This window comes from Branchiostoma floridae, chromosome 6 (genome assembly GCF_000003815.2).
Source record: "Branchiostoma floridae strain S238N-H82 chromosome 6, Bfl_VNyyK, whole genome shotgun sequence".
In the NCBI taxonomy this organism is placed as follows: Eukaryota; Metazoa; Chordata; class Leptocardii; order Amphioxiformes; family Branchiostomatidae; genus Branchiostoma; species Branchiostoma floridae.
In genome coordinates, this window is record NC_049984.1 from 12,814,003 (window position 1) to 12,835,175 (window position 21,173).

General features: G+C 39.8%; 1 protein-coding gene across 8 annotated transcripts in view; it reads left to right on the top strand.

The window, feature by feature from the left end:
• Positions 1 to 21,173, top strand: part of LOC118417018 (Golgi apparatus protein 1-like) — a 61,297-nt gene that overhangs the window by 22,507 nt on the left and 17,617 nt on the right. For 7 of the 8 annotated variants that reach the window (XM_035822346.1, XM_035822342.1, XM_035822345.1 and 4 more), the window contains 7 exons: positions 5,843 to 5,875; positions 13,133 to 13,219; positions 13,707 to 13,925; positions 14,395 to 14,529; positions 16,393 to 16,518; positions 17,224 to 17,407; positions 20,082 to 20,308. In XM_035822346.1, the coding sequence (XP_035678239.1) occupies positions 5,843 to 5,875; positions 13,133 to 13,219; positions 13,707 to 13,925; positions 14,395 to 14,529; positions 16,393 to 16,518; positions 17,224 to 17,407; positions 20,082 to 20,308 (1,011 nt within the window). Of the gene's footprint in view, positions 1 to 5,842; positions 5,876 to 13,132; positions 13,220 to 13,706; positions 13,926 to 14,394; positions 14,530 to 15,387; positions 15,517 to 16,392; positions 16,519 to 17,223; positions 17,408 to 20,081; positions 20,309 to 21,173 lie in introns of all 8 variants that reach the window. The other variant, XM_035822343.1, reaches the window with a different exon arrangement.

The window sequence follows — 21,173 nt, forward strand, 5'->3', positions numbered from 1 at the left end:
TAGTATTTTTTAAGCCTTCTTCAGTGTGTTTAACATGCTTTCCTATGGACAGACAGGCTGCCCTAACTTTGATGTCTGCCCAATAACTGTCATGTATGTGTTGCCTGAATGGCTATAGTGACATCACAGTTGTAATTTGGCCTCCTTCCTGAAATCACTGCTGGATATTGCCAGGCCATAAGTGCAGCGAAAATGTCAGACACTCTTCACGGAGTCTATTTCAATTTTCAGCCAAGTTTTACTGCCCGCTAAATGATGTAGGCCATCACGTTTGCCCATTTGAGAAGGTCAGGGCCGACATCAACATTGATAAGTCTGTTGCCTACACCAATTAAACGGCTGTGTGATCTTGGGTTTTGATTCCAAGAAACTATTGATTCATCTTTAGTAATTCACAGGGGCCGGGGAAGCCCTACAGACAAAGGTTCATTTGAGAAACACTTTCAGTTAGGACCTGGAGGTAGATGTGCTTTTAGCCAACCTGACCTTTTTTTTACGTTTGAGGATGCATGATTGTGATTAATGTCTTCAAGGATGTTGTCTTAACTTTGACGAGTTTTCATAAGAAGTCATCATACCAGATTGAAACAGCACTGTCCCTGAACGTAATGTGCTTTTGGAGGACTCCATGCCATCAGTCAACTGTCACCTTTTAACCCTTGACCAGCAATAGAGTACCTGCCTCAGTTGCAGTGTGTTATCAGGCATGTACAGGAGTTGTTGTCTTGTAGTTATGGTAGAATTGACTGCTGTTTCTGTTAGATGGTTGGTCACTATTGTCAGAATTTCCTCTATTGAGCATCTTTTGGACACAATATTTTTAATCTTTTATGGTAACACAGTGAATGTGATATGTTCTGTTTAAGTGCTTGTTAAAGCTGGATTCCAACTTGCCAATTGTCTCACTGTGGGGGTATGGCCAGGTTTTCTGGAGGAGCTTTGTCCACTGTGGACACATGTGGACACATACAATAATTGTTGCAGTAATAAATCCAACAAGAACTTCTGGACATGTGCAGCTTAATATGAACTGCAAATTTGAAGCACTGAGTTTTCTCCCATATCGTTTTCCTTGCAGCAAACGTATCATAAAAGACTGTAAATTCCATATGTTTTATTTATGCTGATGGAGAACATCAAAGTATTCATAGTCAAAGCCATTTTGGAAATTGTGAAATGTGGCTTCATGGAGTTATGGATGATAGTCATCAAGACTGACCCTTGTATTGAGTTGTATCATTGTGAATAAAGATGGGTTTGTATCAGGGGAGTGTGTTGACAATGGATTTTACTGCCATTTAGCCCTGACTGATGTTGATTATGGTTTATGTTCGTATGGAAAACCATGATTTATAGTAAGTATAGGGCCAGACACACTCCAGTACCCTCCGTAATCCCATTTTATGGTGATAGAATGGCCAGCTCCTAGCCCACCACTAGCCTGACCTATATTCCTTGCCCAGAGGGCCAAATGGTGAATTATGTACATCTTAAATGCTGCACCTCTGGATGTCACCTTTGTTTCTGACTTATTTAACAGCCATTTCTGTGTGAAGGCCTTATAGGTATAAGGCATATTCCAGAAAAGATCCAAGCGATCAGATGTAAAATCAAATTGTATTATACCATGTTGTGCTTTATTATGATTCATGTCGACTCTGAATAACATTGTTGATAAGTTAAAGGTAAGGGTTAATAGCCTTTTGACTTTGAGACTTTGAGATAGTATTTGAAGGTGGAGCCTTCACCACCCAGTCATTTGACATCACAATGTTGATTAAGAGACATCAACTGTTATGATTATCTTCATCCTGTGTGAGGCATAAAGAGTTCTATTTTAGCTGCTTTTTATTCATTGTGACAAATCTTTAGATTATAACAACAGTTTTCTTGTATAGATTTATCTCAAAATTTCAGTGCATTTGCACATTGTCTCTTTTGTCCCAACCATAGACTTCTCTGGATGCTATTTCTTCATTAAAAATCTCACAATGTCCATTCTGAAGATAAGAACACTTTGTATGCAGCTTAACCCTTGGCAATTTGCAGTCTTGAATTTGCACAGCCACTGATTACATTTTGAGGTCTGTGGAGTGCAGTGGTCCCTGTCATCTACCTGTTGCCAATTGATCAAATTTTCTAGTTCACAAGTAGATACTGTAAGAGGGAAAATGTTCTCAGTGGTTTATGTTTGCAGTTTTCAGATGACCGCTTCAAAGCAAACCAGTTAAAACTACTGTGAAAAGAAGTTTTTCTGCTGTCTGCCTGCCTACCCCTTTGTTTTAACCGCAGACTTAATGCCTCCACAATTGTCTCCCTAACTCAAAATTATATTCCCACAAACATTTTCTCTTTTCGAGTTGCTAGCTATAGCACTTGAAATGACAATTTCTACTTAATGTTGTTTCCTATTGGCTGGTTGCATTAACCTTCAGGGTTAAGATGCTGCTTTGCTTGTAAGTAGTGTCCCTGTTAGTTTTGGTTGATAGAATCTACATCTACATACCTTCACTAAATGTAGACTGGATACCATCCTGATAGGGCTTGTCTTTTTCACTAGTACATGTGTAGACGATTATCAGTTCAAAACCAATATGAACCTAACCTGGATGACCTCCAGGCTACAGATGAACAACAAATTTTGAAAAGATATCACCAAGAAGTTGTGCATTGGGAAAAAAAACAATAGGAATTAGGGATGACACATTTTGCATGGTTTAGATGGGATTTTGTCCCTGTCCTTGGTGCTGAACTGGAAATCCCTGCCATATTTGCAGTTAATGACTTGTGAAAATGGAATATTTCAATCACTAGGTGAGACTGCTTGTCTGTTTGGGTGTGGATATGTAGTTATGTGAATATTTCAGAGTGGGATCCTGGCAGAAATGGTGAAGTGGGATACTTAGAGTCTTGGAAGCTTTGCCTCTAGTCCAGTAGCGAGATAGGAAGGGATTACGTGCAAGTGGAGCATGGATTTATGACTCATGGCTATACCCACACAGTAATGTCAGGTCATTAGGGGTGCCATTTAGAGCTTGTCACAATGATGTTCAGCCATTTGTATCAGGCTCTTGTTCAGACCTGTGATATTCCCATCACTGTCACATTGGTCCCTTTTCATTCTAAGTGTGATACATCTCTACCAAGGAGACCTAGAAGTTGTGCAGTAAAAATTATTTCATTTCTTAAAGTTCTGTTTGTTGAGGCAGTTATCCAATGCTGATTGTCAGCCTGCCAAAGTAAATGAGGACAATCCATATAGCTTCGTCCTTACTACTCAGTTGAGCCATGGTGCAGTAAAGCCATGCAGCATGCCATGCATCTTTCATGTGTCAGATCTTACAGTGGTGGCTTACCTGGATTAGAATTCATCCTTGCGTGCTTCCACAGGGCTCCATTGTCTCTGCAATTGAGTGCAGAGGGCAGCTAGTGTTAAATCTTGGCCAATTTTTGTCGCTCTGTTACACTATAAGTGATTTCAGAATCGTATAACAAATTGGCAAGGGGTCTTGAAGTAATAGCCTTATTTTTGAGTGTATGCCTGTATGTATCCTGTTTCAGCTCTAGCATTCTAGCAGGTATAGTTTTAACCTGATGATTAGTTATTACATACATGTTAAAAATACTAGTCATGATGCATGCAAGCTTTTACCATACTTCCTCTTCTAATTTGATAACCCTTGGATGTTGCAGTTTCATTTCAAGGTTTCTTGACTGCTCTGAACTTAAAAGATTACAGCCATAAGCTTGTTCAGGTAGCACAAATTGATACACAATGGATCATACTGAAAACCCCTTTACACGTAGCAGTGATTTCTTATCCTCCTAAAATAGATATTACAGCGAAAATGGACGTATTGCACTATGTTCAGGGCCTTGTTACAAATGTGTATAAAAAACATATTTTACTTGAACTTTGGAATAAGCAAATCGTGTAAAATGTTTCTCAAAAATTTTTATTAAAATTACTTTCTCATGCCCCTCATATTGGTCTCTATCCTGGTGCGCCTACACAGTGGAATTATTTTCAAGGGGCAAAGACTACATTCTATTGTGTTTTTCGGGATTGACGGCCACATTGTAAGTAATTAAAACATGATTTTTAAGATAAAAGTGGGTGGAGTCACTAAAAGATAATGGTAGCCCCCCCCCCCCCCTCCGATAACAGCAAAAAAAAATGACAGTGATGAACTGTCCGGGGCTAACTGCTGACTCGAAACCTTTCCCTCATGGCCCATGATGGACAACTTCCCTATCCTAACAAATCATGTGTTATATTGATGGCTGTGAAGGGCAATGCACCTGACCCCTCCATATTTTGTACTGCGTTTGACAAGAGGCAGCTCTGTGATGAACGACCCTTGAAGTCAAAATCGGCAACGGTTGTGGCTGAATAACACACTTCTGTAAGTTTGCTAATGTTTTTGATCCAAGGGTACTGGTAAATGATAACTTTTATAAGTGATGTGTCAACCAGATAAGGACAAAACTTTTAACCAATTTCACACATGATTGATAAGTGATCAATATTCCTATTTAAGATAGTCTTGTCAGAAATTAATTTCATTGATCTTGTTTCAGAGTTTTGCAAACAAATTCATTCCGTGAAGGTGTTTTTTGCACACAAAACTGTAGGTTCCGTAATTAAAAGTGTACTCATCACAAATAACGTCATATTCATACTATTGATATTCAAAGTTCCTGCCACCTTGTTTATTTATTGTGCTTTACTATACAAATGTAACAGTGGAGGTATGTTAGAACAGGTCTGACCAGTTGTTCAAAGCCACCATACCAACAAGAATATATAACAAGCATCATAACAAACATTTAAGATAAATGAATGTACAACGAGGGAGTAAACAAATGAGTTACATGGTAATGAAATTGACATAAAATGTAGCAACAGGAACAAGTAATTAGATCAAATCAACATGATAGTAATATAAAATGAAATACAGCAAAGTAGAATCAGCATAGCCTTGTAGCAAGGCAAGTGGAATATTTGCATAATAGTAAACCACACCACATACAAGGCTGCTCTTAACTGTAGAGTGGGTATCCCTCGTGTAACAGGCATTTTCCTGCTTGTACACATATGTTCAAACATTTCTCTTGGGGCAAAAGATTGATTGAACATGTTGGCTAAGACCAATGTTCCTTGCCATAAAGCCTGATGTACGTGGGAGATGACGTACATGTGTGGATCCATGCAGTATTTTGATCAGAACGGACGCAGGAGACACTCGGCTTGACGTGGGTGTGCCCTAGTCTCACAGCAACAAGTTATCAGCCACATGCAGGCAATAGCCTCTCCACTGGACTAAAATTGTCATTTGGGGTTGTAACCGCTCGTTTGGAAGGCTGAGGTACAAAAGGGGTTGTCTATGCCCTGAATGAAAAGAACGCTCCGTTGCATCAGGTAGCCACTGGTGTACAGCATGTCCCAACTTGAGGTCAGTGACCTTGCCAGGAAGACTAGCTGTCCATGGATCATACCATACTACATGCAGGAAAGGGGGGTGTACATACTGCTAGGGTTTCCCATAAACCAAAATTAGACAAATCCATCAAAATGATCTTGAGCTACAGCTATAAACACACAAGCACCACTATATGTCTAGGAGCAATCCATAACTCCCAAAGATAATTAGAGTACTAGTATCTCCCTTTGCAGAAGTTGTTAAATAAAATGTTAACACTATAATAACAGTTGTCCAGCCACCTTTCTTTCCTATCTATTGCATTATGAACAAGTCACAAGTCAACTTGCCATTCTCTTGTTGAGATATTCTCATTCGCAATGACTAATTATGTATTTTGTTTATTTTTCCTCTTGCAGAAGGATGATGACCTATCACCAGACTGTCACCATGTGAGTACCCTCCCTTTTTAACTGTCACTCAATGTCAATGTGTGTGTCAAGTCTCGTGAAGGGCAGTGCAGAAAAACATGTATTGTAACTAAAAATTGTGGTTTTATATTTGACCTCATACAGTGAAATTGTGATGCGGTGAATACTTGATATTTGTTTTTAATACTACATTACCTAATTGTTTGAACACAGCAAAAACCTTCACAAAAAAGCCACTGTGAAATTATAATTATACTGCCATCTACATGTGCCTTTTTTTATATAGGATGCCAGTTTGGATACAAAGTTTGAAGTACACTAAGTCTTATAAATATCTATCCCCATACCCACATTATAAAACTTGAGCTTAATGGATGTAATGCAGACATGATGCTATCATCCATTAGCTCTGGTTCAGTAGAAGCCAGTTCACATCTGTACCATCCCAGCATTACTCTGCTGCACGTTAGAGGCCCATTCAACAAAGTTTCCATCAGTACTGCAACTGAATCCATCAGGAGAACTTACCTACAGTGGGCATATGGACAGTGGGAGGATAAAAAGATCTGCTATTTCTGGGCACGACTTTAGCCGAGCATGTTGCATCGTTTGCCTGATAAACGACACCTGGAGGCAAAGCACTATCATTGAGATTCCTGTGCACACACACGACTGTGGAATTTATACCAGTACTTCTCCCTCCCACATTATCCCCTGCACTGGCACCAAGGGAGTTGTAGAAGTTCTCACTAACACTGTTGTAGGAGTGATGCACAGTACCTGTGTAGGCGGGACTACGTGTATGGATCAGCTCTCAGTTTAAAGACTTTTTTGTGGCACATGCACATGGTAGACTTACCACCATGAAATTGGAAGTCATATTTTAACAAGCAGTTGTCTGTGCATCTGTGTGTCTGTTCGTAGCCAAGATAACTCAAACATCAGGATGGATCGGTTTTATGTTTGGTGTGGTCATCATCATATCGTTATTATGGTTTTAGATTTGGTGTGAAGTTAGGCTGTGACAAAACCTGGCAGTGATTAGACTATTGGCCCTCTGGGAGATTACTTTAGCACTGCAGCAGAACGTTTGTTCTGGACATGTTTTAGTCATGATTTTTTTGGTTATAAATAGCTCTCAAGGTCCCAAACATTGGAGAGTGGGATGAATCTACTGCCATAACACTGATGGAATGGTGTATTGGTAATTCCGCAGGCGAAGTGTGGGTCCAAAACAAGTTGCCCATTTCTTCCAATGCATGATACAAGTCATTACTCCCTTGGCTTGCTTTATGTGTGGGAGGTGTGCCCCTGGGCTGGTTTGGCCTTGTAACTACTTTACGCCATGTGTTTATGGGCGTCAATGTTTCGTATTCAGTACATAGCAGACTTTTTTTTTTTACTAAAGCCATACTGATTTCATTTTGGGGGTGACATCCTCTGGGCACATGATGCAACTGATGCGAGCATTCAAAAATAAATTGGGGGAAAAAGTAAAGTTGCGTTCATTTTGAAATCAGGAAGGTAGAACAAATAACTAAACACACAGACATTGTTGATTTTGCAGCCTTTTTGTATGATGTCCTGTGTAGACTATAGTGGCAAATGTTTCCTTTTTTGGAAATGGAATAAGGTTGATGCACAAACAGGTGTCATCTATATAATCAAGACAGTGTTGTTGATGAATTGCAAAATGATAATCATTGTTGAAGATGTACATTAAGTATATTTACTATATGATGAATGCAAAGCGTTGAAAGGTAGATGACTTGAAGGGCTCAAGTTGCATACCAGTGCTAGGAAGATAATTCAATAAAACTGGTCTCTTGGCAATTCACCAATCTTGCCATTTGAATTCTAACATTGTGAACCTGTTATTAACCAACCTGGTAGAGATGTTAAGTAAGAATCCAACCGAGGAAGTAACTGCATGAACGTGCATAATTGTCTTGGGATAATCATAGAACTTACGAAACATAAGAGCAGAATTCATTCAACTTTCCTGGAGCAGCCAGCCAAAAATAAGTGTCTCACATGTAGTTATTCCTGTCTGCAGTGGCTTTATGGATGACAATGATGGAGCAAGGTTTTTGCCAAGGAAAGTGTTTGATTATTGTAGGTCTTATGTAAATGCCATCCATGCATCATTCCAACATGCCTGCTGTGATGGTAGGCAGAGAGAGAGAGAGGAGAGCAGTCTTTTAGACATGCAGGCGTACAGGCGCACAGGCGCACATTGTATGGCCTGTTAAAAGAAATAACTGAAATTGTACGCCCTTACACTGCATCCTTTAACAAGTATGAAATTTTCATTGACCAGGGATGCTACAGGTCACATGTGGCCTGTCTGACAGTAAATTTTCTTCAAATTTGCACCTCAAATATAGGAAATGGTGTTTCACAGAGTTATAAATTTAAAAGTTTTCTGAGTGAGGATGTCCCCAGACCCCCTACAATACTCGCACCTGCAGCGCTCGCCTAACATCAAGAAATTTGAACACCCTATGAAAATCCTAGCTATAACAAAACAAATTAATTTACCATTAATTTAAGTTGCCAGCTCTCCTAAATTTATTGTTCAGCATATTCAAGATTGCCCCATGCAGACCCTCAATCACATAAAAAATGTTTCTGTTCCAGTGTATCTGTCGGCCACAACGATAGTATCCAAAAACTAACATTGCGTTTCTTCCTGTCTGAAGAAGACTTGGATACCTCTGTGATCCATCCCAGTGATCATTTTTGTCATCTTTATTGATTCTCGGGTCACTTAGTGGATCTCAGAAAGACACATGCGAATCCAATCAATCAGTATGAAGCAACTAATGTGCGCAGCAATCATCTAGCATTAACAAACTTGAAGAATAAGTTGGCAAAACCTCTGATCAATCTAGAAGGAGTTTTTATGGAAAGATGTTTCAGGAAAGATTGTAGAACACAGGGTAAATATGAAAAAGGAAAAATTGAGATGTCATCATTTTATCCTGAGATCAATGTCATGTTTCTGATAACGATTGTGAAAAAACTTGAATTAGTTTGTCTATTGCAACAGAAGGGAGGAGAACTGTCGAAGAATGACTTCTACAGCATTGCCATGGCTCTGATGTCAGATAGAAAATCTTTATGACCCTCGGTAGGTTTTTCCAAGGGTTGGTTGAGTAACTGAAAACTCAAAATTTTTTTCCTAGGCTTAATTGGGACTACCGTGAATGTAATCCTGAATGTTGAATAGAACTAAAAGTCCAGATAAGGCTGTTTTATGGAAATATGCATTATCTGAGACAGCCCCTTCCATGCTAAGTTCAAGCTCCTCATGAGCCAAATTACTGTAGCCCTCTGCAGAAACTGAAGAAGTTCCCATTATTCATGTTGTAAAAGGGTTGCAAACATTTGACTATTGATTTTATTTTATTGTGATATGTTGGTTCCAACTGAGATCTCCCAGCCCTGCTGTGGCAAATACATCTTGTTTGGTCTGTTAAACTAGTCCTTGCCCCTGGCTATTATCATATTGTTGTTGACTGAAATCACAGGGGATTTACCATTCCCACTTGACTTCACAGAAGGATTCTTCTGTGGGTCCTTCTGTGGGTGTTTTGCAAAATGCCGGAATGTGATGGACATGAATTAAAGCAGTTTACAGTGGCAAGCAAACTTGGAGGGATTTACTCTGGCAAATTTTTTAAAGAAATTCAACTGAAAGCTGCTACAAAATTTTCAGCACCATGGACAAAGATATGAATAAGGCTGTAAATGAAGTATGTTTTATCATGTTGTGACTTGTCATGAAAAAATGCAACATGGGCATATGTGATGCTATGACCTTGAACTACCGTCAGGCACAACCTTTAACCTTAAAGGATGAACCTTTAGAGAGTAGACAGCATGCAGAACAATGATCACCTGAACATTCTTTCCTCAGTATAGCTGCTATGGATATTTTTCCATTTCAAAAATTACAATTTCACTGACAATGTGGGGTGTATCAATTGTTAGGGTAAATAAGGTTAATGTGCTATGGTTTTATATTTTATGAACTTGACACCACATATGGAATTGTTATGTAATAATTTGTGTTATAGCATATCTGGTGTATGTGGAGATTCTTGTACAAAGACAACATGGAGAGAAGGTTCATATGTGAGGATGATTGATGTTTTAAAGATTTTGTATATTATTCTTTCACACAAAGTACAATTTTTCTGTCAGTCTATGATCCTTCTCAAGTTGAAATGACCCAAAACCTACATGTCTGTCAGATGACATGAATGGAAGAGTGACATATGCCATGAGTCAAAGGTGCCCGGCAGTCAGTACGGGGCATTGGCCATCTACAGTTGGGCTCATCCACCATCCTTCAACCAAGACGGGGGCTGATACTGACTACCTGGCACCTTTGACCTTTTTTCTGACATCACACGTCTGGTCAGGTGATGTAGTGTTTGTTATTTCAGCTTGAGAAGGCACAGAGGACTGATTAAAAGCTTGTTGGTAAAAGCTTTACTTCATGTATGGGAAAAACATATGAAATCTACACATTACTAGACAAAACCCTGTGTGGGGCATGACATCTAGGACAAACTCAGATTGAGGTCTTACCCCAGTAGATATCTTCACAATTGAAGGAAGTCTATAGTGATTCATCGCTGAGTCATCTGTATCTGTATCTATAGAGCCGGTATAACTGCTGTTTGGCGTAACACACCAGCTTCGCAGGCGCGCGGGGCAGCAGCAGCTGGTTATATTACACCGAACGACCGAGTCATGGTAGGACCGAGTCATGGTAGAACCCTGCATTTTGAAAAAGCATCTCCCACCTTGAAGTATAATAAAAGCTTGACATACTCCGGAGCTCTTCTGAAGCCCTTTCTGGCAGTGACATATGGCTTGGATCACTGCAAGAAATTGAACCACAGGCAAAAATATGGGGGAGGAGAGGCGTAGCATGTATTGCAATAACATCACTTAGAATGGGTGGCCAGTTCAGGCCATGATGTATGAAAAGTATTACGCTGTCAGCCAGGTGGACAGTAACACCACTTAAGATTTGTTGCCTTCTGTTGTAAAACGGTTTCTATGTATGTGATTACCACTTGATAACTTATAGGGTGTCAGCCATTGTTGTATGGTTAGAAGTTAGAATTCAAACTGTTGTGGTAATTTGAAATAGCAATTTGTTTGAAAAAAAGATTGTAGGGAACCTGAGAGCTTACAAAATATACAATGTGATTTTGTATGTAGTACTGCTAGCTAATTTTTGTACATTTTTGTTTTTGTATATTCTATTTATAATTAATATAAAGGTGGATGTAGCTGACTTTCAGTCATTTAATGTAAGGTAATGCATGAGAGAGTGTCCTGGCTTGTTAGTGATTCTGTATCGGTTGTCGGACTTTGATAATGAGAACAAATCAGACCTTGAGACGATGATGACAAAAGGGTCATCGATCGAGTGTGAAGGACAGTTTGTCAAGGAGTAATTCTACAAGGGAAACTGTCCATTTCTGTTTGAGGAAGTGTGAATTAATCAGACCTAACTATGTTATCTTCTTGGAAGTGAGCTTTGAACACTGCTAGCTGGGGGGGAAACATCTGTTGCAGTTCCACATGATTGGGTCCCTACAAAGCCAGCTTGTTTCTCATTGATGCTGATGTCAATTTGCTGAAGCAGGGTTTAAATCAGCCAGAGGGCGTAGTCTATATTGGTAGTCCACTGGGAGGCAACTATCACGGGGACGTACCAACCGTATGTGGGTCTTAATGCTGATGGTTAGTGACGATGGAACCACCAATCAAAGTTTAACTATTCCCCTGGACGATGCATGCCCACCCCCATGTGTCCTCTTTTGCATGATTCACCATGTATCAACATTAGATACCCCGCAATCGTCCTTTGCCAGACAATTGGGTGCACAGGAGAATGTAGTCTGTTAACTGTATATCATTGCTTTTGTCCAGGTTGTCAGCATTTGAACCCCACGGTTGTTGGATGATTGTTAAAGGTCAATAATGCCTAACCTTGCTGCCTAACTACCTTATCAATAGAGGATTGGATGCCAAACAGCTACTTCAGTATGCTAAGGGTTAGGCAAACTCGGGAAAGAAGCTCATAGCGTAAAGTTTAACAATCAGAAGGCAGAGGCGTCTTGTATTTCGAGGGCCGATTTCTTTACTTTTATTACAATTTTATGACAGATACTGTCACATTTTCAAGTTTATAAGGACTCTAGGGGCAACATGATTTGAAAAATAGACATTTGTTACTCTTAAAACTCCAGGCGGAATTGCAAATATTCCTTTTCCCTATTAAGTCTTCATGTATGAAGCAACTATATTGTTTTAGAAGCAAGTAATAAAATTGATGTGGCCATTTAAACCAATGTTTTATATGGATGTTGGCGGTTCATGTAGATAAATGATGTTACTTCAGGACATACCGTTTTACTTGCTTGTTTCTTCCAATAAATCTGTTCAACTTACTGCGTACAGTTTGCCAAGGGTTTCATGGAGATAAACATGTGAACAAAAGATGCCCAGGGCCACAGAGTATCAGGATATGGTAGAGGCTGAATGTTGAATGGAAGATGTATCATTTCTCTTCTGGTGATGCTGTTAATGTTGTATCTCCAGTCAAGCTTCTTCCCACTAATGATGAGTCAGTACTAGAGATACAGTAGCACAAAATCATTAGGAACAGGTCCAAAACACTGGAACATCATTGTACTGATACCATAACTGTATAGACTTACAGTCAAATGTATAACTTAGGAAAGATGTGTTACTTCTGTCACAAAGATGAAAATTTAGCATTGGAAAGTGATCAGAATATTGTGTGGAGGTACGTTGAAATCAGCACCATCTTTGATTTGAGGTCCTCTCAAAAGCATCCATTGGGTTCTCTGCTTAAGATGCCTGAAGTCTAAATAAACATTCACTTCTCTGTTTATTTATGTATCTGTCATCATACCTTACCATAGAAGACCACAAATTACATTGTCCAATTGTTCAGGTTGTACATGTATGGGTACTACCTAAACATCTGTACCAGCACCTGTACCTGACATTTACGTGCACATACATTGTCAGTACCCTCTTGCTAAGCTTACAGGACATGTACTTATTAATCCATGAGCCCTTTGTTGTACATCTGTATCTGTAGCGGGTATAATCAGTCTTTGGTATAACGCACCAGCTTCATATGCACATGGAGTGGCAGCAGCTTGTTATACTGAACTGAATGACCTGTCATACCTTACCTTTACGTGTGTGTCTCCCCAGTTTCTGTGGGACTACAAGAGAAACCTAACCAAGGATATCCGGTTCGACCAAGCTGCCTATGAGGTTTGCAAGGAGCCACTTGCTAGGGTAAGCTGACTTTCTTTTTGTACCAATTGTTAAATGGCTGTATGGACATTTTCTTTCCTTATATTGTGTCAAGGGCTTGATAAAAGTTTTAACCTGTAATTGGTCATATAACATAACATTTTAGTCCCAAGAGCCGACTTGAGGGTAAAGCCAAAAGATATTATAGTAACCTTTCAGGCGCATATATAGTATATATACTTGTATATAGCAAAATATTATGATATGCTATACATAGTAGCCACCAAGATATGATATCCTGTATGTTGTCAATCATCTTTTTACCTCTGGGAAGGAGGTTAACCTCTGAGGAACTGTTTATGGTGTTCACATTCAGGATCTAAACAGTGTTCACATTCAGGATCTATAACTCAAGATCATTTGGATTTGTATGAATTTATATGAGATTAAGAAAAAACATGATGAGTTTGGGCCCCCTAGAAGCATTTTCAGGTAATGCATCATATTTGTCATCTGTCTCTCCTCCCAGCTACCAGAGTGCAGCAACTTGGAGACAGGGCAGGGTCTAGTTATCAGCTGTCTCATGGACCACAAGGGCAACATCAGCAACCAGCAGTGTCACCAGTTCCTGGTCAAGATGACCAGTATCGTGTTCAGCGACTACCGCCTGGTGGAGAACTTTGTCAATGATTGCACAGCGGACATCCAGAAGTTCCAGTGTGGGAGGGTGATGTCAAGGGATGACGAGGTAAGGAGCACACCCCTGACATAGTGTCAATGGAATATCCCAGCCTTTGTGTCATTCAAGAAATTGGATAATGTTTGTTGTTAGGCCTAGGAATGTTGATGTTGGGTTTCCGATTACTTTCTTGAAAAAATCGTTGTTGGAAGTACTAGGTATAAAATTCTCAAAATGTCCAATTGTAAGAAGCCGCTTCCTTATTTGTGCTTATCTTATGTATAATTAATGGTAATAATCTGAAAGTGTAAAATTCTATAGAACATATACATGTATATAGAACTTCAGTAACTTTTTTCCAGGTATTTTTGGAATGTCAGTTTCATTCCCTTTTAGATTGATCCAGTCTGTACAGAACTGTAGTGAGGCTGCAGTTCTGTCAAGTGTCACCAGGAGTTCAATTGTCTGGACTGTGAACATTGGTGTCTCCAAGTGTCTGTTAACATTTTGCCATGTCACATTATCTTCTTTATCTCAGAGTCAAATTGATCACACTCAAGGGTATGTGATCAACTGTCTTCAGAAAAGAATTGGAAAAAAGGATGGTCTTGAGCAAAGCTGCATGAAACAGGTCCTGAGAATAGGCGAACTTTCTGCCGATGACTACCATGAAGTAAGTCTGAGTCGGGTGGCAGGCAGAGAAGGCAGACAAATGGCCAGAACCATGATCACAACCTGCTAACATCATGCTTACCTCCACAGTACCAATTTACACACATTCTCCTCTACATGTACATGCCGGCTACCCTGTCAGTACACATGTAACATGTCAGCATGTAGCACATGGTCTATTCTCCTAAAATCCTAGTCATCTTGACTACCTTTGCCAAGAAAGTTTCAATGGAATGTTATAAGTATCGGGTGTATTTGCAGCCTATATAGGTACCCAATTTTTTTTTTAGAAATGAGGCTGATTTACGTGATCGAGGCACCTCCTCGTACATGGGACCTCCGTTTTACGTCCCTTCCGAAATACAAATTCGTGAATTCTTGGTTAGGCTACAGAATCATTAGACATTAATCATCATCTTATTTCCATAATTAATATTGGAATACAAAAGTCCCCCGGTAACATACAATATGGTTTAAATTAGTTCCTTGCCATTATTAGCAGCAGTAACTTGGACAGCAGGGGGCTGGATTTTAGAACTGTGGGTTGTTGAAAAACATTTCCTGGTTTCACTTCTGCACTTTTCTATCTCTCTGTTCATTTGCATAGTGATGAGACAAAATCATTTGTTGAAGGTATGAGGTCATAAAAATCCAGTTTTCAAGAGAGACTGTTGAAGAGGTGGTTCCTCCATACAGTTTCTAAAACAGTATCAAAAGAACACAACTGTTGGAAACTGATCATGCTGACATGTTCATACTGAAGTGGGAAATAGTCAGCAGGTATAAGGTCTCTTGCACATGGTGGCATGGCCAGCTCTGTCAAGCTTTTGGGCTAAAGGTTTGGTGGCTCTCTTTTCAGCATATCCATTCCCAAGGTGTGGTCATCAACTGTTTAGAGAAACACATTGCTGATGGAGAGAAGATGTCAAGGCCTTGTCGTATGCAGCTTTTCAGAATAGCAGAGCTATCTGCTGATGACTATCACCAAGTGAGTCTCTTTGAAATGAGCACGTCTTCAGAACATAATCGTGTTTGTGCACAAGGATAACATTGTGTATGTAGGTTCATACAGTCATTTTTGAAGAGAGATTGTATGGAACAGCCGATACTTTGATGTAACATTGACCGATGAGGGCAAAAGAGACGCTGCTTTAAAACTACTATACATACATGTTACTATACATACATGTATGTATTTATGGTACACGCATTATGTTTTGAGTTTGTGCCTCAGAAATGTAATTCTTTCTGCTTGGATTCCTGATTTGATTTGGCTAAAAACCTCCGTCTACATCTACCTGTGCTTGCAAACATGCACTGTCTGACATTCACATCTGGTAACAGTGTTACTTATTTATATACTAGCACATATCATGATACAGTTTGATTATCATAGTCATTTATGGCCCTTCATGCCTGCCACTGACATAGATGTATATTATGTATAGTAATAAATTATATATTGTTAAACTCTATAGCTTAGTTTTTCTTATCTTCTTGCTGTCAGTACTTACTAACTATATATTGTAGAAAGTAAGATAGAAAATACACGTTGAAGCTATAAAATCAATGTTCAAATTAAACATTACTTTAAATCTGGAAACTATAACATTGTTTTTGTTTTGCACTGACCTCTTCAATACAAATTGGCTTAACCATGAATACACGTCCCTTATACACGTATGTCTTGACAACTGTACTACAGAATCGTTTCGAATTTGAAACACATCTACTTTAATTTCCCACTGAAATAAAACCAGTTCTAAGTAATTGAATCTACAGTATATTTGCCTCTGTGTTTAGTGATACTTGTCACATAGTCTGCATTGTTACTGACCCTCATGATTCCCCCCCCCCCCACCAGGACCGAGCCTTGTACTTTGCCTGTCGGGACGACAGAGAGAGGTTCTGTGAGAAGATAACGGCAGGAGAGGGGAAGGTCCTCAAGTGTCTGGTGCAGCACAAGTTTGAGCACGACATGAGTGATGATGTGAGTACATGCAAACTTATTTTACAATAACAGCTAATATCCAACCTAAGCTCTGATTGACTACAAGTGGAAGAAGAAGAAAGAAAAAGAACGCACCCGCAAAAACAGTATGTTTTTGCCTGTGGTAGGGGAAAACAACAAGCTTACTGCAATGTTACATGAAGTAGCAAGGAAAGAACCTGATACAATTGGGTGAACATCGTTGTGACAAGCTCTAATTGGATACACCAAACAACCTTGACATTACCAAACTTCCAATTGTCCAATTATCCTACCGGGTATTACACTACTTTCCCTATACATACTGCTACTTTGCAATATTCACATCACTACAGACTCACACAAGCAAACACACCTACTGATTACAATACAGTTTTTACCGAGATAGAAATCTCTTTTAAGTTAGCTTATTCACATGTATTTGTTAATTGTTTGTAACCCTGAGTATTGCAGAGTCACGTATTCACAATTTCAATTATCGAGTCATCCATGGGCGGCACTCTTAGAGAATAGTAATTTTCTCAAAGCTTGCCCCACAGAGATGATAAAGGAACTGCATGTAGGGACCTGTGCCCAGGTCAATATGAAGATTTATTACCCTTTTATGTCATATTTCCTTGGTATTGACCTGACTAATGGCCCATTTCTTCTTTAATAACACACTTGGGTGGTCTGTATCAACATTGGCTATCGTACGTGTTGCAGTGTCGGGAAAAGCTGATAATACGACAGCGCCTGGTGAGTCAGGATTACAAGGCGAACTATGGCCTGGCCAAGAAGTGCAAAGAAGACATCAAGCACTACCACTGCAGGGTGGATAACATGCCTGAGGGGAAATTTGCCAAGTTATCCTTCATCTTACTGTGCCTGGAGAATGCCATACAGAAGGGTCAGTCTGTCTTTTAATATTGTACTATTTGTAGTCCAGAATTAGTCTTGTATGCTATGTCATTAGACTGGAATAATGCCCTTGTGAATGGATGAGGAGTCAGTAATCCTTGGATGCCATTTCTGTGTTATCCTCTTTTCTTTTATTCATGTTCAGCATCAAAACCTAAACCAAAAGTCACACAATTCCCCCATCAGAGGGGAAACCCCTTCCCTGAGTTAGAAAATCTGTGCCTCTATCAATGGATGAAAGAGTCCTTTTTTTTCAGTGTGGAATATATTTTATTTCACCAGGCCGCCAGGTGAGTGGTGATTGTCAGGGGGAGATGTTTGACATGCTGCGACAGAAGTCCTTAGGCCACACCAATTTAATTTCTTGGTTCACGGATTTTTTCATAAAAAATATGGAGCGAGAGGGCGAAATAAAAATAAAAATAAAAATTGTAAAATGGTTGGGGTAAAGGTAAGGGCTAATCCAAAACATAAAGAACAAAAAGTTTTCAGCTTGAAAAAAGTACAAAAACACTATTACTGTACAGTAACAGCACCTGTTCATTGAAAATTACAAAAGTAGTGTCAGTTTTTATGTTTGCTACACCAGAAAGTTGGTGAATGGTTTCATTAATGGTGAAAATTTGCTGAGTGGTAATTTTTATATTTCAGCCATACCATATATGGTATGGTGAAATATATTGTATTCGTAATGTTTCTTTCTTTCTTTCTTTCTTTCTCCTGTCAAATTTTCAAAGCGATTCATCTCCGTCGTTCCGTGACCGAATGACCTGAAATTTGGCACAAGGGTAGAGTGGGTCAATACCGAGGTGCTGTTTTCTCATTTTTTTCATATCTGCCTCTAAAATGATTTTATTGAAGTTTAAAGGTCATGTTTTGACCAAAACGGTATATTGTGGCCCCCTGTTCCCTTGAATTACAATGGAATGACCCTAAATTTGGTGTAGATAGGCATTAGATAGTTGGTAAAATGATCCAAGTAAAATTTTGGGCATAAACGACTTTAAAATGCTTAATTTCAGCGCTTTTCTGAGGGGAAATTGGTTTTCTTTCGGCTTCCTGCCGTGAACTCCAGTGACCCCAGAGCCCACACGTGCCAGGTGCCGGCGGTCTGGGGAGAGCGAGAGATAATTACTTTATGGACGCCAGCCAATCAGCGACGAGAAAGGCGAATGCTAGTTAATATTCATAAGCGGGGCCTTGCAATCCCGTATATACACAAACAGATGCATATTACAGCCTTACAGTGGCCATATGGTCCCCTTTGCCGGGTTTGAAATTGTAGTTTGCGAGGATTTGGAGTTCAGACAGGGTCATTTGAGCGGTAGCGGACGGTACGCGTGCATTGAACGTTAGTGTCGATGAATTTACCAACATTCCGCATAGCACTATCAATCATTTTCGGCAGATTTGGACAGGGAAAATTGGACGGCTTGCGTTTAGTTTTGATACGTAAGTTTGACAGTGGCGAGAATGCATGTATTTTTTCCCGAACAAATGTAGGTATTTCTAGTGTTGTTGTTGTTCTTTTTTGACGTAAACTTTGTACATTCAAATTGTAAGTAACTTTAAACTGCCAGAGTTTGAGCCCAATAAAACACTCTCAGTACCAGAGTATCACCACTGACCTCCGAAAAGAAACCCCCGAACAAAGTAGAAACACCTATCCTCCAGGTCTCGCACGCTACGAGCAGGAAATTATAACACTCAGACAAGATTACGTCCGATGGCTGATTGCATACAAAGTAAAACAATTTAACAGTGGTATGCAGGGGCATATACTTAACAAAGAATTCGAAGGAAAATGAAATATATAGATAAAGCAAAATCAAATTAACTTGTTGGTCCTGGGATCTTTCAGAAAAGAAATGAAGCGACAGAGTGGTAAAATTCTTGTAAAATTTCGAGACGTCTCCGTTTATGTAATGGCTCATACAAAACAAGAAGAAGATTGAAGTTTTTAGCTTGAAAAAAAACAACAACACTCCTACTACACAGTACCTGCACCTGACAATTATTAAAACGTATGCCCTACTTGCTTAAAAAAAGTTCATTGCAATAATAAATGTACCCACATCACAAAGAGATTATGACGGTACTTAGACCTAGTTATCAAAGTGGAAATTGTTGAATGGCGTCATGTAATTTCATGATGAAAATTTTCTGAATGGAAGATGCGGTTTTTTTTCACTCTCGGAAAAATAGGAGTTGCCGCAATTCTAAAAACCAATCAGTTATGCCTAGGCGCTCCTGTGGAAGATTATATTCTTTCATATGGGCCCGGGGCATATTGGACAAGCTCTGTTTTGACCTGGAATTAATTCACAATATTAATTCTCTTTTGGGGATAACTTACAGTTAAAATTTTGCATTTTTGCGCAGGGGTGACTTGGAACAGTCCAATGTTGCGTGGGAATGGGTATGGCTGAAATATGCTGTATTTGCACCCAAGCAAATGTCGGCCTTTCTAGTTATTTTTATTTTTTTTTTCCAAAAAATAGGAGCGAGCGAATCCGTGAACCAAGAAATTAAATTGGTGTGGCCTTAGTAATAGTGATTCAGCACCAAGGACAGGCCCACAGTAACAGTGATTGAGCTAGAAAGTCTGCGGCTCTATCGATGGATAGTCCCTTTTCAATGTGAGATACTTTTTATTTCCCCAGGCCGTCAGGTGAGTGGTGACTGTCAGGGGGAGATGTTTGACATGCGGCGTCAGCTGATGTCGGACTTCCAGATCTCTCCTGAGATCGTGCTGAACTGCCGAGGTGAGATCGAAAGCCTGTGCAGTGGTCTGCAGAAGGAGGGGAGGACCATCCACTGTCTCATGCAGAACGGCATGGATGACTCCAAGACTGGGAAAAACAGGCTCAGCAAGACCTGCATGATAGCAGTAAGTACATTTGTACTAGCATGGTTCGTTTGGACCCGGTTTTAGAGGGAAAAAAAGCCCAAAAAAGGACCAGTTTAGTCAAGGAGCTTTTATCAGAAGGAGAGATTACGGAGTTACCTGCCCGCTGTGCGCCTTTGTTTCGCCCCGTTAAATCCAGCAGCGCCGCTTTGTTTACTGCCCTGCGCGGCGCCTGTCTGATCAGATGTTTGTAGCGCTGGTTGGCGGGGTTTTCTATGCTAATGAGCCACGCCATGACGTCATAGCCCTCGACTGCCCCCTGAGCCAGCCCGTCGCCTGGTCGGCAAGAGGCGAAGTGGGTCAGGTTTCCGACGATTCCCTTATTTGGAAAACTCGGCAGGCATGTGACTACGTCATCTTGGGGTAGAGGGCAAAATGGCGGACAGTTTGATATGTTTCTCTTCGCCGTACAACAAACATGGGCCAGTTTAGGCCTATTTTTGCGGATCGAGGTCTGTTTTCTTGCGATAGAATTATGAATTTTCACATGTACGAGGGGGGTTCAATAAGTTCTTGTCCTCACCAAGAAATAACAAGCACAACTCAGATTTTCAGGCACAACTTCATAGTATGAAGTCTTTTATCAATATCCTCCAAATTTCAAATCATTGGAGTCATTACTTTCCAGGCATTCGTTTTTCCTAAATTAGAAGGTAAGTGGCGAGAAAAAAGTTGTGTGAATTGTGATCACACATGTGTGGGTCTAGTTTCCCATGCCATAAATTAACAAAAGACGTTGTCAAAATGTTTGATAATGATTCTCTTCCTATTTCAAGCAAAAAGAATTGGGTTTTTAACTTCCAGCAGCGCAAATTGACCCACACACTCAGGTCAGGTCAATTGTCCT